Source organism: Arvicola amphibius, chromosome 11, assembly GCF_903992535.2.
Source record: "Arvicola amphibius chromosome 11, mArvAmp1.2, whole genome shotgun sequence".
Taxonomy (NCBI): Eukaryota; Metazoa; Chordata; class Mammalia; order Rodentia; family Cricetidae; genus Arvicola; species Arvicola amphibius.
The window spans coordinates 20,078,490-20,092,909 of record NC_052057.2 but is presented as its reverse complement, the minus strand read 5'-3'; the positions used below and the strand labels follow the sequence as shown (position 1 = coordinate 20,092,909).

Below are 14,420 nucleotides of genomic sequence, written 5' to 3'. Positions count from 1 at the left end.
AACACAAACTCAAATCTCATTCATGCTGATCAGTACTTTTCTGATTTTCCTAGTAAGTGTATTCAATGCCATGCCTCACCTGAGTATGTATTAGCGATGGAGAAGACATGCTCACAGCTGAAGTGACTTGTACTTTGTACTGCACATTCTTTCTGATTGTCTAGATTTAACAGGTACCATGACCTAATCTAGGCTATGTCCCTAGCATGGCCTAGTGATGAGTCCTTGTTTCTACTTTAAGATTCTTTGGCTAGTCTTATTTTTCTAATACCTTTGATGTGGATTTTCACTTCCAAAACAGTTTCAACAATTAACATAATTTAACAGCTCCCTCGTGTTCTTAAAAAACATACCCCATGTATTTGCAACCCCCTTTTAAAATTAATTAGGCATAGGGTCTCATTTTATAGACCAGGTTGGCCTGCATTCACTAGCCCATGCTAGTCCCAAACTCATAACAATCCTTTGACCTCAGCCTCCAGGGTGTGGAATTAACCACTGTGATCCCAGTTCTGTCACTGTAAAATTTTTATGGCTAAAAGTTGTTACCACTGCAAAAAATCAGATGTTAAAAGTAGGACTACTGAATAGCATGTTTTCTGACTTTCAAAGTGGTAGGATAAAAATGAAGACGATGCGGGTATTTTGATGTCTTTATTTTTTAGGTTGCAGAAGACCTTTAAGGTTGTGTTGCTGACGAGTTTCCTGGCAGCTTAGATGCAGATTATTTGATATGTTTTCATCAAGAAGTCAGTTACAGCCATCGCAATGAGTCTCAGAGTCTCTGCCATGGCTCTCCTAACTTTGGTCATCCATGTTGACCTTGGTTCAACATCCTCTGGTAACTTTCCTGCACAGATATTTGGGCTAAAGAATACCAGGAACTGTGTGAGTACAGGGCAGGCTTGTATTGAGAAAAGGACTTCCCACAGGAACCAGTCCATGTTTGCTAGCCATCAGCAGCTTTTATTATTAACTATCTTCTTTTATCTTTGAAAACTATGACCAGCTTTGTGGTTCAGTCAGAAAGCAGGGCTGGTGTGCGAAACCCCGTGTTTTACACATCACTTTCACATCTTGAGTTTTCTTTCTGAGCCTTAGCCTTTTTAGGCAAGGCAAAAGTCTCAGTGACCTTCAGTCGAAATGCATTTGAGAGATGATAGTACAGGACTGGATCGAAACACAAATTGGACACAGCCAGGAGCAGTGTGGCCTCTTTGGCTTTGAAGAGGGTGATCCTAGTTGAGCAGTCAGATATGACCTCTGTCTGGCTGAGGGTGTATGGGATCCTGACGGCGTGGTAGGGAACAAAGCAGATGATGTAACTGACCGTCACCAAGAGAATGTTGGCCAGAGCCGTCTTCACGTTTGCGCAGTCTGCATTGTCTCTGTTTCTGTAGAGCTGCCGAATGACAAGGAAGTTGGATATCAAAATGATGGCTGAGAAATTTAAGAATATTGCCACACATATGAAATTTGTCAGCAGATGCCAGTTTCTTCCAAACTCCTTTTTGAACTCCATGCAACCTACGTTTGACTTTTCTTTGATGTCCTTGATGGGAATCAACATGTTCGGCACCATTATGAGAAGGACCATGAGCCACACGACAGTCGATATCATCTTTGCAAATCCAGGTTCTTGTATTCGGTATATTTTGCAGCTGTGTGTTAACTGAAGACAGCGGTCAATGCTGACAAAGGCTAAGAAGATAATAGAGAGGTACATATTGATGTAGATGAGGCAGGCTGTTACTTGGCAGTGGAATATCTTTAGCTTCCAGGGTGCCACGCCCAAGTCAACAACAATTTTTACTGGCAGTGCCAGAGTGAGCAGGAAATCAGCTGTAAGCAGGTTGATTAAGTATATGCTCACACACCTGTGATTTGTGGTTTTCTGTATAAAAGCCCATGTTGCAAAACAACTTCCAATGATTCCAATGAGGAAAACTAAGTAAAAAAAATAGGTAAATGGTTCCAGATCGCTGTAAACCGGACAGAACAGTGAACTATTTGTCATCTTCAGGGAGAAGCTTGAGCTCAGTATTTAAAAATAACAATCCACGACTCTGTTAAAAAGAGTAGGAGGGAGATGTTAGTAACCAAAATTAGGAAATACTTTCCTTAAAAAACATTTGTACTCAGAATGTCATGGTCTTCCTAGTTCTTAAGAAGAGTTTCACTGGGCTAGTGGGAACAGCTTAGATCATTCCGAATTTTCCATTGTCTGGTTTCTATGACTTTCAGGAAATCACAAGTAAAATTGCTCTTAGGAAGGGATGTTTTTGACCTTGTGGGTTTGTGTTGCATGCTGTCTGTGACCAGTTGAGGGTGACATTTCTTTGCAGAGGAGGTAAGTGACCAGAGGTTCTGGGAAGTGGAGAGAGGAAGGTGCTGTGGTTTTGTCTGAAAAAGAGTTCACTGTAGCTTTCTGCTTTCTTATTCTAGGTTTTGTAGCTTATGGCGCCAGAATTATGCTGGTTGGAGGAAAGAGATGACAGCAAATGGCTGAAAGGTTTTTATGTTGTTTCTTTGAAAGCAGGTCCTGTGGTTTGAATCCTCTTAATAGATTTTTAGAAATAAAATTTCGTCTCTTATTTTCAGTGGGAGGAGATGAAGGGTTAGGCTCTGGTTCTGAATTGATGCCTACTATCTCTCTCTCGTGCTCCAGTTTCATAATGCCATAGACCTGTAAATCCAGCATTGTGGCCTCCAGCCGTGTGTGCCTGGTGAACACTGTAAATGTTGAACATCTTCCAGATTGAATTAGTTGTCATTTTTACGTCTGAGTACCCACCGGATATTTTTTGTTATATTATGCTTGCTATGTTAATGAAATTACTTTCTTCTGTTTCTTTTTACCTTTTAAAATTCTAACAGAAAAAGTTGTATTGTTGGAGTTTGGCAGGTACTAAAAAAAAAGTGTTTTTAGTATGTCTGTGAAAGTGAATCTTAAAGCTTAAAGCTTTAAATCTTAAAGCTTCTAGAACATGGGTCTATATTTATTGGTTACAGCATTTTTCAAGAATGGGTCAATTGTATCTGTATTAAAACTTGTATGTTGGTACTCATTTATAATCCCATCACTCAGGAGGAATGCTAGTTTAAGCTCTTTCTTGGCTAAATGGCAAGGCTAGCCTGGTATACACGAGACCTTGTCTCAGTCTAAAGCAAAACAGAGCAAAAGCCCTTCTAACTTTCACAGTAGAGAACCACCACAATTGAGCCTGATAATGACAATAAAATTTTGTCATGCTCCTTCCAAGTAGAGAATACTGGCTTGACTTGTGGGCTCAAGTTAGACTGAGCTCCCTCTGGTGTGGTCTAGTCTCACTCCACGTTTAGGAACACACGTGGTACATGGTGTGATGCCTCCTGATATGGGCAATCCATTTTCATATTAACTGATATTCCTTTTTAAGTGAAGCCCAAAATATCACTTTCATAAAGCAAATCTATGTGGAATTTTCTGAACGTCCCAGAAATCAGACAGTGTAAAACCTGGGCTTCTCAGTCTCCAGAGTTTTATCGCGAGCAAAGTCACGTGTAACATTGCAGGATACTGAGCGTTCAGTGACTGACAATAGTGACTGACTCAGCAGCCATAAAACCCTCTTTAAATCAAACAACTTCTAACGACTATCCAACTTTCACATCTCAAAATAGTTAATGATATGATGTGTGCCTTTAAAATTTATTTGTTATTATTATTATGTTTCTCCTTCGCGTGCATGTGGAGGTCCGTGAACAGACAACTCTCTGGGGTCGGTTTTCTCCTTTCACCTTCTCGGGAATTCTGCGATGGAACTTAGGTCCACTCATGCACCCAATTTGCACCTTCACTCCGGAGCCATCTAATGGCCCTGCCGTGTTTATCTTGGAATGATGCAATGATTGCAAGTTAAGTTGATAAGGGAGAAGTCTATCTAACTGTCTGAAGTGTTACTTAAAGGTTACACGCTCTCCCTTTTCCCCACAGGGGCTTTTGGGGTTCACTGGTACTGTCATTCTGTACCAACCAACCTCAATGAAAATGTTAAAGCATTTACTTTTTATTTTTGATGACTACCCATTTTTTGATAGTACATTTTCTGAGTTTTGTGGTTGCTATAATCTGAGGTATACCAAGCTAAAATCCATTGCTTGGAGAGCTGGGAAACTACAGAGCCAAGAGTCTATCTCAGTCATATTTTAGAAGCCATAGTAATGTCAATGATGGTTCTAATGTTAATGATTTGTGCTCCAAAAACCAATACTTACCTGAGGGTTATGTGGCAGGAATATTCTTAGATGTTTTCATGTAAAACATCTGCAGTAAACTTCTTAGTTTTAACTTTCCTCCCAAGCACTCCAGGAATAAGAGGAGTATAGACATTTCATGTGTTTTGCAGTGTAATCTTACTGCGTGTGCGTTTACACACATATGCATGTATACACACATTTAAAACACACACATACAAACAAACATACATTTAAAATATACTTTAGGTCTTTTATGAAATTTCTGTACACTGTCAAAGTTTCCATGACTGAATATTCCCTTAATATCCCTGGTGTCTGTCTTTGTTTTCAGTGCTGGGTTTGAACTCAAGGCTCCAGCATACATAGCATGCGATTTTCCACTGATCTATCCCTCCCCTATTCCCGTGTCTCAGTTTAGATTGTTTGAGTCTGCACTGCCTGTGAATAAGTCCTACCCATCTCTATACCTAAGCATGTGGTGGAACTTTAGAATTGTGGCACTTCAACGATGGGTGGATTCTTTTCTGTCCTCAAATCAATTGAGGAGACTGCAAAGTGCCGAAGATTTCCACAGCTTATTGAAGCAAGATGAAGATCTGTACTTTCTGATCATTCTCTGGACTCTGAGCCTCTCTCCTTCTTCCTCTTTGTGAGTCCTGCCTATAGACCTGTGGGAGACTCTTCATGTCTGAATTCACACTAGGCTTCTCTGACTTCCTTATAGGCATTTCTGATGTTGCATAGTGATAGAAAATAGTAACTTGTTTCTGTAAGTGCCCTATGGCTTGAATAACTATATGGCAAGCTCTCATTTTATCAGTAAGACATACGGTAACGAGAAGAATTATAATAATTTGTCTTGTTTGGTATTCTCTGTATTTATAACTGACCATCTATTCCAGAGTGGGGTAACTTACTTCAAATAGTTACAATGTAACTCATGCTGAAGCTTCTTGAGTGCCTGGCATTTGCTTCTTAACTGTGTCTGGATTGCCATGAAACACCAGTTTCTCAGAACGTAGCATATGTTGATCAGTAGGCAGAACTGTACCATAACAACGTCCCATGCTCTCTATCACAAATCTCAGATCCAAGAGCTTGATAAACTCTGTGGCAGTGGTTATCCGTGCAAAGTGGGCATACTCAGCTATGTTCTAGCAAAATCCAGAATGGAAATTAAACGTCTCCTTGGCTCCTTCTCATAGATGGCTCATTACTTTGATGAGAAAACAAACCAGAATAAAACATAGTAGATTTTCCATGGGAGCCATGGTAGACATGCTTTGAAATTTGCTAACGTAGGACTGGTAGAGGAATGTCTGGGAAGAAACACCATGGCTTTCCGTATAGATCTAGTTAGAAAAGTGACTAGCTCAAGCTGTCCTCGCCTGGATAATCGGTCTAATTTGAATAGTTTTTTTTTTTTTTTAATTTAAAGACAGATGAGGCCCAACAAGAACAGAAAATGCTGATAGGAGTCCAACACTGAAAATCATGACTTTGGTCCCCATGGGAAACCAAACCATGAACTAGGTAGCCATTGAAAAGGACCTACCTGGTGGTGTCCTCTGAGCCAGGCCTGGGTCTGGGTCTTCAGAGAAGCGTGAGCTGTTTAGTTAGCCAGAGTGATAGCAGTCCCATTTTGCAGGGTTGTCTGCTGAACTAAAAATTTCCTTTCCTTTTTGTGTGGTTTTAAAATGTTACAGATTGACGCAGATGAAACTGCGGTTTGCAAATGGTTTAAGCTATTTGAAAGTCTCCTGAGGAAGTTTTTTTTTTTTTTTTTTAGAAAACTTTTTTTTTCTATCTTAAGTAACTTAATTGTCAGTTACTGTTTTAGAGAAGATATTTTTATTTATCCATCATAAATACCTTGCCTGCTTTTTCTTTTATTACTAGAAGTACCCCAGACTTTTCCGTTTCATAATAGTTTAAAAAATACCAGTGTTAAAGCCTTGAAAATGATGCTAAGTTTATGACATAAGACAGTAAGACATGTAACAGATACTGGTTTAGTATAGCCATAGACACGGGCATTTCAAAGGTACAATTAAATAATATTGTTGCAGCTTATATTCTTGCTAAGATATCTGTTAATTTAAAAATTCCCAATACAGTGGCCAGTAGACATCTGTAGTCCCAGCATTTGGGAGGTAGAGGGAAGGTGAAAGCCATGAACTTGAGGCAGCCAGAGGCAGGCTGGGCTCTGTAGTGAATCTAGGACCAGTCTAGGCTATCAAGTGGATTTCATCTTAAGAAATTAACTCAAGATAGAATCTGATGGGTTGTGGCTTACTTTGTTATTGTTGTTGATGCCAGAAACATACTTTTCTACACTTATGATGATGATGATGATGATGATGATGATGATGTGTGTGTGTGTGTGTGTGTGTGTGTGCACTTACCCGTGTGTGCACTTACCCGTGTGTCATACAGCATGTTTGTGGAGATACATGACAACATTAATAAATCTGTTTTTTCTTTCCACCAAGCAGGATTGTACTCAGGTTGTCTGACCTGGTGGCAAGCACCTTTGTATACCTTGAGCCATCTTGCCAACTCCATTTTAGAAAAGTCTTGAAAGAAAAAATAAAAGAATGTCATTGGAACAACAAAGAGATAGTTGCCATTCTCCCTTTTCTTTGGTTTATGTAATTAACTTTTTCTATGCTTATATAAACCACATAGATGTAATTGTGCATATGACTTCTGAGTAATTGTGCATATGAATATAGTACATGTAAACCAGCTCAGCAGGTTACAGTGCTTGCCAACCAAGTCTGACTGCCCAGGTCAGTCCTGGGAACCTGTGTAAAGGTAGAAGGAGAGACCCAGTCCATAACTTGTCCTCTGACAGGCACATACCACCACGACACACATATCCACACTCATATACACACATCATTTTAATAGTGCATTTAAAAAAAGCCAAAGGATGTATCTCATCTCTTTTCCAAGTTACGAGACTAAAACAATCAGAAAGTATTTTTCAGCTTCACCCCAACAGCTTAAAGAAATGAGACATGCATTTAGAAATTATACCTTATGTTGCAAAGTTAACTATTCCCCTACAATGACATTAACTAGTGTCTGAACAGAGCCTAACTCCGAGGTTGTAGCCTGCCCAACAACTTGCTGGTCTGAATGAGAAGTTTCGCCTCATTAGTGATTGGCTTTATTTTTCTTTCATAAGAGTAGACCCCCAACCCGTTTAGCCAAGGCCTTGAGTTATTAGAGCAAGTTACAGCAAGGCTAGCTTTTATGAAAATGAACATGAGTTTCTAGCCCCAAACATATTTTGATAAATACATTTATTGTGATAAATATAAATTTAAATAAATATAAATAGATAAATATAAATAAATAAATATAAATATAAATTTTGCTGTGAGAGACCTACCTACCTACTGTCTGTCTATTATCTATTGTGAGAAAAGTACTGGTGCATAGTTAATCTGTAAGTGCCAAGCTGTGGCCTCTGTAGGAGAGACATTTGCAGGAAAGAGAGTTGAGGTAGTCAATCAGAGCTTTTATTCCCTGGGCCTAAGTGTGAGGTGAAGGGAATTTACAGGTGGAATTGGCTGCAAATTGGGTAGGGAGTGGTTTTAGTGAGATAGGAAGGAAAGCAGGGATAAAGATTTCCTGGGGAAATTTTTCTTTATTTTGGGTAGGTGTTTTATCTGTTCACTTCCTTGCTTTAGTTTAGGTTTAGATGACCAAAAAGTACAAGCAACTAACTGTTGTTAAAAATCTAAGACTAGTGCTTATGTTTGGGTTGCCAAAAGTGAGCAAGCTAACGTGCTTTGGTTCTTTGTCCCTGCACCTCCTCCCTGGAGCAGTGCTAACTAATCTGTTTTATTTTGTGTTTATGAGATAGGATTTTGCCACATAAACCCAGAGTGGCCTCAGGCTCACAGGAATCCTCCTGTTTGAGTCTCTCTACTGCTAAGATTACAGATATGTGTCACCATTGCCTGGAAGGAACCAATTTTGTTATAGTGAAACCAAATTTTATTTTTTCATTTTTGGTTTTGCTTTGAGACATGGTCTCTCTTCATAGGCAGGCTGGCTTGACGCTCCACATCCTCTTGCCCCCGCACTCTGAGTTTGGGCTTAGCAGTCCATCTGCATTCTCACTTTGAGAATAAGTTCTGACTGTCTGAGTTGCTGGAGAAGACGTTTTCCTCTATTGGCCTTAGTAATTTTTAAATTTTGAGTATTTTGTACATAGGAACTTTATCATTTCCACCGCTCTCTCTCCCTGCTTTCACTCACTCTGTGTCCCACATTCATCTCAAATTCATGACTTCTTTTCATAATTATTTTATACACATGTATGTATGTATATATATATATATATATATATATATATATATATATATATATATATATGATGAATCCATTTGGTGTATATATTTAGGGCTGATTGCTTCGGGTTAGATAGGTAACCAGGAGGCTCATCCCTTGAGAACACTGATTCTTCCTCATGAGCCGTCACTAATGGCCGGTATTTCTGCATCTGGAGATGCGACCTTGTGACATTTTCTCCATCCACATTGGCGTATCACCTGGTGGTGTCATTGTGAGTACAACTTCCTTGTCATATACTGAAGACACTGTCTCCCAGCAGATGTCCTGGTCCTCTGGTGCTTCTGTTCTTTCCAGCTCCTCCTCTGAGATGGTCCCTGAGCCTTAGGGTAGGGGTTGTACTGTAGATGTATCCACTGGGGCTACACACCCCACAGTCTGCGGTTAGGAATCACGCCAGTTGATGAAAAGTAGCAGCCGTAGGTTCTCCTCTAGAGTCCACGACCTCATCACCTAGGCACCTTGGCTAGGTTTATAATACCAGGCATAATTTCCTCCTATTGAGTTAGCCTTAAATCCTGTTAGAAAGCTTTATTTAAACATCTTTCAGTTGTAAGTGCCGCTATTTCACCCTTGGGGATATCTTCCCCTGCTGGCCAAGCTGTGGTTGGTAGGTATCACAGCCGAGGAGGACCATTTATTGCTTTTATCCCTTGGCAGCTTGCACAGCATCTTAGGGTACTTGAGAGACCGGGAGACTTCCGGGTCAGTCCCAGCTGAGTTCCTTCAATTACTATTCCTCAAGTGTGTGGTGTCTTCAGCAGTTGGGTCTGATGTTGAGGTTCTGGAAGACAGCCAGGGGCAAAAGCAATAACCTGTATTGTTTGGGGGCATTTCTTTCACTTTAACAAACGACTAGATGGGAGGTTCCCCTTGCTTGGCTCTACAGTTATTCTTCAATAGTCTGTGTCTCTTGTGGGAGGCATTATCACTCCAAGTGCCATAGCTTCATTCAAGCTGTATGAGTATTTATGTATATGTACATGCACATTTATGTATAGCATATGTGGGGTTTTTATTTTTTATTTTGGTTTTGAAGACAGGGTTTCTCTGTAGCTTTGAAGCCTGTCTGGGAACTCACTCTGTAATCCAGGCTAGCCTCAAACTCACAGAGATCCCCCTGTCTCTGTCTCCTGAGTGCTGAGATTAAAGGGATGCACCACCACCCGGCGTATATATTTATTTTGAATTAGACATAAAATAATGTTTGCCTGTGGCTTTAAGGAAACATCCTCAGTGTTATGTATCACCCTCCCCTCCTCCCCTTTCTCTGTTCTGTTTATATCCCCACCTCATCTCCCCCTCTTAGCTTCCCCCATCAGCACCTGTGTTCTCCTCTCTCTCCTCTAGAGCTCAAGCTCGAGATACTAAGTCTTTAATGCAGAGGTTTCATTTCAGTTGCATGAAGCTTCTTCTGCCATTGAGGGCCAATACTTTTCAGGTCGTAGCTTGTTAACGTTCCAGGAAGCTGCATGTCACCACTAACCCACTATTTCAGAAACCCAAGTGGGAAGAAATGAGGTAAAGGTATTTTCCCCTTATTTCGATCATGGCGATGATATAGTTTAAGAAATGATATTTTAGTTATTTTTATTTATATTTTACATGTATAAAATGCTAATTTGCTCCACAAGTTGATTTGTGGGCCCCTATGCTATCCATAGCAACATTTAAAAAATTATTCAACACAATTTCCAGGTAATAATATTTTTAAATTAAAAAAAAATTTGAGAAATTTGTATGTGAGTCCTCTATATTGTTTCTGTCCTTCCCATAACTCCTGTTATGTCCTCTCTTCTTTCAAAGTCACAGCCTTTTACATATGTACATGCGTGCATACAACCTACTGAGTCTGGCCTTGCCTGTGTGTGCTCGTGCCCAGTCCTGACCACTTGGGATTGGGCAGTTTATGTGGGAGTATGTCCCTGGATGAAAGCTGTCTAAGAGGCCAGTGAACCTGTAGCTCTTCATCTAGGGGTGGATCCTTGTGGATTTGCCTTAGCCACACTTGACGTCAGCTGTTGGTGTTAATTATGTTGGACTTATTTAAATACCATACTGTTTAGAGTTCGTAGGTGCCCTTCCCCTGTGACATCTAGGGAGCGCTATTTAGCCACAGGCGTCCCAGTCCTGCAGCTCCTGTATTCCTTCCCAGGTGTTCATTGCAGACATGCCACACTCACTCTGCAGTTTGACCAGCTGTGGATCTATGTAGTCGTCTCTGTCTGTTGGAGAAGAAAACAAGCACATAGCTTTTCTGCAGGTGCCTGAGAACTGTAGTTATCTGTGGGTTTAGGGATAACTGTTTGGAATGCAGTTAGAAGTGCCATGAGTTTGGAGAAATGATGGTAGGTTTTCCTTTAGGGTGTATGACCTCTCCAGCCATGGGTAGTTGTTGAATAGGTTTACAACAGCAGGCGTACATTCCTTCCCATAAGAGGATCTTAAGTTTAGACAGCTCTTGTTTCTCTCTAAGATGAAGGTACCAGTATTATGGATATCTTGCTGGTCTAGTCATTGTTGTGGTTTGTGGGCCTTACATCTAAGAAGGTCTTTGCATTACCTCCTCTGATCATATGAGAACCAGTCTTCAGGAAGGAGGCTTCCAGAAGGTCTCAGCTCTAGCTGGATCATTCCAAGTCCTGTATCCCAAGTGTGGTGGCGTCTTCAGTAACAAGGTCTTATCTTCAGCTTTTAAGTTTGCCTTTCAGGGTTCTTCACTTCAGAGAGAAAACAGCGATAGTCCAAAGGGTCAAGGGGCAAACATGAGAGTCACAAGTACAGGCCCAATTGATAACCTTAACCTCAGGAAGAATGCGTTGTCCATACAGATGACAACCTGCTATTTCAGAGAAACCCCGGGCCAGAGACAATTCTTTAGGGGCAATGTTTGCACAGTTGTGGGGAACTGGGACACTGGAAAGACTGCCCTCAGTGGGGTTCTAAGAAATGGGGTTTTGCCTGTGTTCAGGGGTGAAAATCACTAAAGCAGTAGTGCCCTAGTCTGCAAAGAACAGTGAGATGCTGCTGCCTCGATTCTGGAGTGGTCTGACAGGAAGTAAGCGTCTAGGCAGTAAGAGAAACCTTAGTAAATGTTAATGACAGCACTCTTAATCATATGTTGCCATTATTACGTTCTGACTGTAAGCTTCCTTGCTGCTCGGGTCTTCTGTAGCATGAGTCCATTTCCTGGTTTGGTTTTACTGCTTTTTATTTCCATATTGTAAGATCTTCTGGGATAAAACTACTATCTACAATCCTTTCTCATCTTAAGGCACGTTTTTCTTCAACTTTCTTCAGCAGAAACGTGTTTTATACTAACAGCTGTATCTCAGCAACATACCCGGCGCCCTCAGACCTCTCTGATCGCCTCGGCCATCATGGCCACACTGACTTTTTTTCCTCTGTCCTTCACTATTATTATCTCTGCGGCTGGTGAACAAAGTTAACCCACGGGAGCTGTTCACAGTTGCAGTTGCATCCGAAGAAAAAGGATTTGATACTTTTGATTTATGTGACCACTCACTTACAAGCCAAGTTGATGCTGCTGTGTAAACAATGTAAAAAGACAGTCACGTGTAGACAGTTCATAGACTCATAGCCATACAAGAGGAGAGAATAAAACACCCGTCGATTCTGTAGTCCCTAGTTAGATCTGCAAGTGTTGGAGGTGTGTATGTGTGTCTGTATGCAGGAGCCGGACAATATAGCATAGGATGTTTCAACCTTATTCCTTTCTTCCTTTTTTAGGCACGGTCTCTTCCCCAAACCCAGAGTGGAGGCTGGCCTTGAATTCCTGACCACTCTGCCTCCTCTACCTTCCAAGTGTTTAGATTGCAGTGTGAACTTGTGTGTCAGGCATGTACTTTTATAAAACTGTAATCCACATGTCGCGAGACTCTAGCAGCAAATAGCTGGCCCAAAGGAAGTAGTGACCTTTCGCTGATGATCACAAGGTAGTAGTTCCAAACAGATGCCCACATAGAGATGCACACCTCAAAGATCACCCATGCCAGTTTTGGAAAGTAGCGAGGCTGTGATAATCTGTTTGTAATTGGTATAGTATCTCTTTAATTTTATTTTTAAGATTATAATATAATTACATTTCTCCCTCCCATCAAACCTCCATAAAACAGTTCTCAATCTGTGGCTAGCTACCCTACCCTCTGCGGGTCAAATGACTCTTTCACAGCGGTTGCATAGCAGATACTTGAATATCAGTTAATTACATTACGTTTTATAAAAGTAGCAAAATTACAGTTACAAAGTAGCAACAAAAGTAATTTTCATGACTGGGGGGTCACCACAGCATAAACTGTATTAAAGGGTCGCAGCGGTAGGAAGGTTGAGAGCCACTGCACCACATACCCTTTCCTGATAATTCAAATTCATGGTCTCTTTTGTCATCAATCTGTTCTATGCGTTTGCATATGGGTAGATAGTCCTAAGTATAACCTGCTCAGTCCCTACAGTGTTACCTGTGTGTATGTCTTTAAGGCTGGCCTTTGGGCGCTGGGCAGCCTTCTTAGATTACAGTTTTTGTAGCGAGTTTACTAGCTGACATACCCCAGTGTCCAATGTTCTGGGTGTGGCTTTAGGTGGGGGCTGAAATAGGCCTCCAATGTAAAACCAGGATTAGATTTGAAGCAGTTTTCATCTGCCTGCCATGGTATTAAGCCTCCGATCTTGGATGCTCTCACACATCTGGAGTGTACATGGTGACAGCATCCCTCCTTCCCAGAAGGTTTCTTGAGGATGAGCCCCGGGTTTTCTTCCACTGGGTCAGTTCTGATCTTGTTCCATCCCAATTTGTGACTGCTGGATTCAGGCTGGCTGCTTAATTGCCTAATACTAATTAACCTCTGCTAACTGTATGGCTCAGAACCTAAAAAGTGGTTTTCTCAAAGGGAAATGTTTCCTTGTGTTGCTAGAAAAAAAAAAAAGAAAAAAGAGGGTGGAGGCTGAGGAGGTAAACCAGAAGGTGAATTATATATATATTTTAAAAATTGCATCATGAAATTTGCTGGCAAGTGGAAGAACTAGATAAAAAATTATCCTAGTAGGTATTTTGACCCAGAAAGACAAAAATGCTATGTATTTATATGTGGCTGTTAGTTGTGAAGTCAGTGATAACCCAGCTACAATCCATAGAACCACAGAAGGTAGATATAGAGTAAGGGTCTAGGGGGAGCAGATAGATTTTGTCAGGAAAGGGAAATAAAAGGGGGGATCAAGTGTGAATGGGTAGGAGAAAGGGTTGTGGGACGGAATGTGGGGGAGAGACAGTTAAAAAGCTAGAAGTAAGGGGCATTTGAGGGCTAGTATGGAAACAGCAGAACCCTTCTAAAACATACATGTATGAAGGTAATCTAAATGAAATTGCCAAATGATGGGGAGACAGAGTCCCAACGTGTCATTTCTTGTCATTAAATGAAGCTTCCAGTACCAGGATTGGGTTACATCTAATCTAGTTATTGGTCAAATAGACCCCATGGGAACCCTAAAACAACCCAGGCTGTTGCTAAGACTACAGGTTGCTCTCTACCAACTGACAGCAAGGCCTCATTGCTGAAGACAACACCTACACAATTCACTGAGCAAGGAGAGATTGAGTGGATGTCTCCATAGAGCCTTCACCCCTATGGTCCAATGTCATTGGTACAGAAAGGTACTCTGCATGGCCTCAAAAGAGAAATGTTAGCACCCAGCCTGCCACCAACCCTTTATCAGTGGTGCACGGCTTGCAAGATACACTAGTGTAGGGGTGGCACGAAGCTTGTGAGAGTAACCAACCAACAGTTGATTTGACGTAG

General features: G+C 41.0%; 2 protein-coding genes across 4 annotated transcripts in view; one reads left to right on the top strand and one right to left on the bottom strand.

Annotated features, from left to right (window-relative positions):
- Positions 1-14,420, top strand: part of Med12l (mediator complex subunit 12L) — a 304,160-nt gene that overhangs the window by 99,089 nt on the left and 190,651 nt on the right. The window lies entirely within an intron of this gene.
- Gpr171 (G protein-coupled receptor 171) lies at positions 696-6,770 on the bottom strand. Of its 3 annotated transcripts, XM_038347264.1 has the most exons (3): positions 5,795-5,891; positions 1,532-2,066; positions 696-1,402 (listed from the first exon to the last, which is right to left on the bottom strand). In XM_038347264.1, exons 2-3 carry the CDS (start codon positions 2,015-2,017, stop codon positions 1,058-1,060), a joined length of 831 nt encoding a protein of 276 aa, XP_038203192.1. In that variant the 5' UTR covers positions 2,018-2,066; positions 5,795-5,891; the 3' UTR covers positions 696-1,057. The 3 variants fall into 3 exon arrangements, with proteins under 3 accessions (XP_038203192.1, XP_038203191.1, XP_038203190.1); XM_038347263.1 differs by lacking the exon at positions 5,795-5,891 and adding an exon at positions 6,661-6,770 and having other exon boundaries at positions 696-2,066; XM_038347262.1 differs by having other exon boundaries at positions 696-2,066.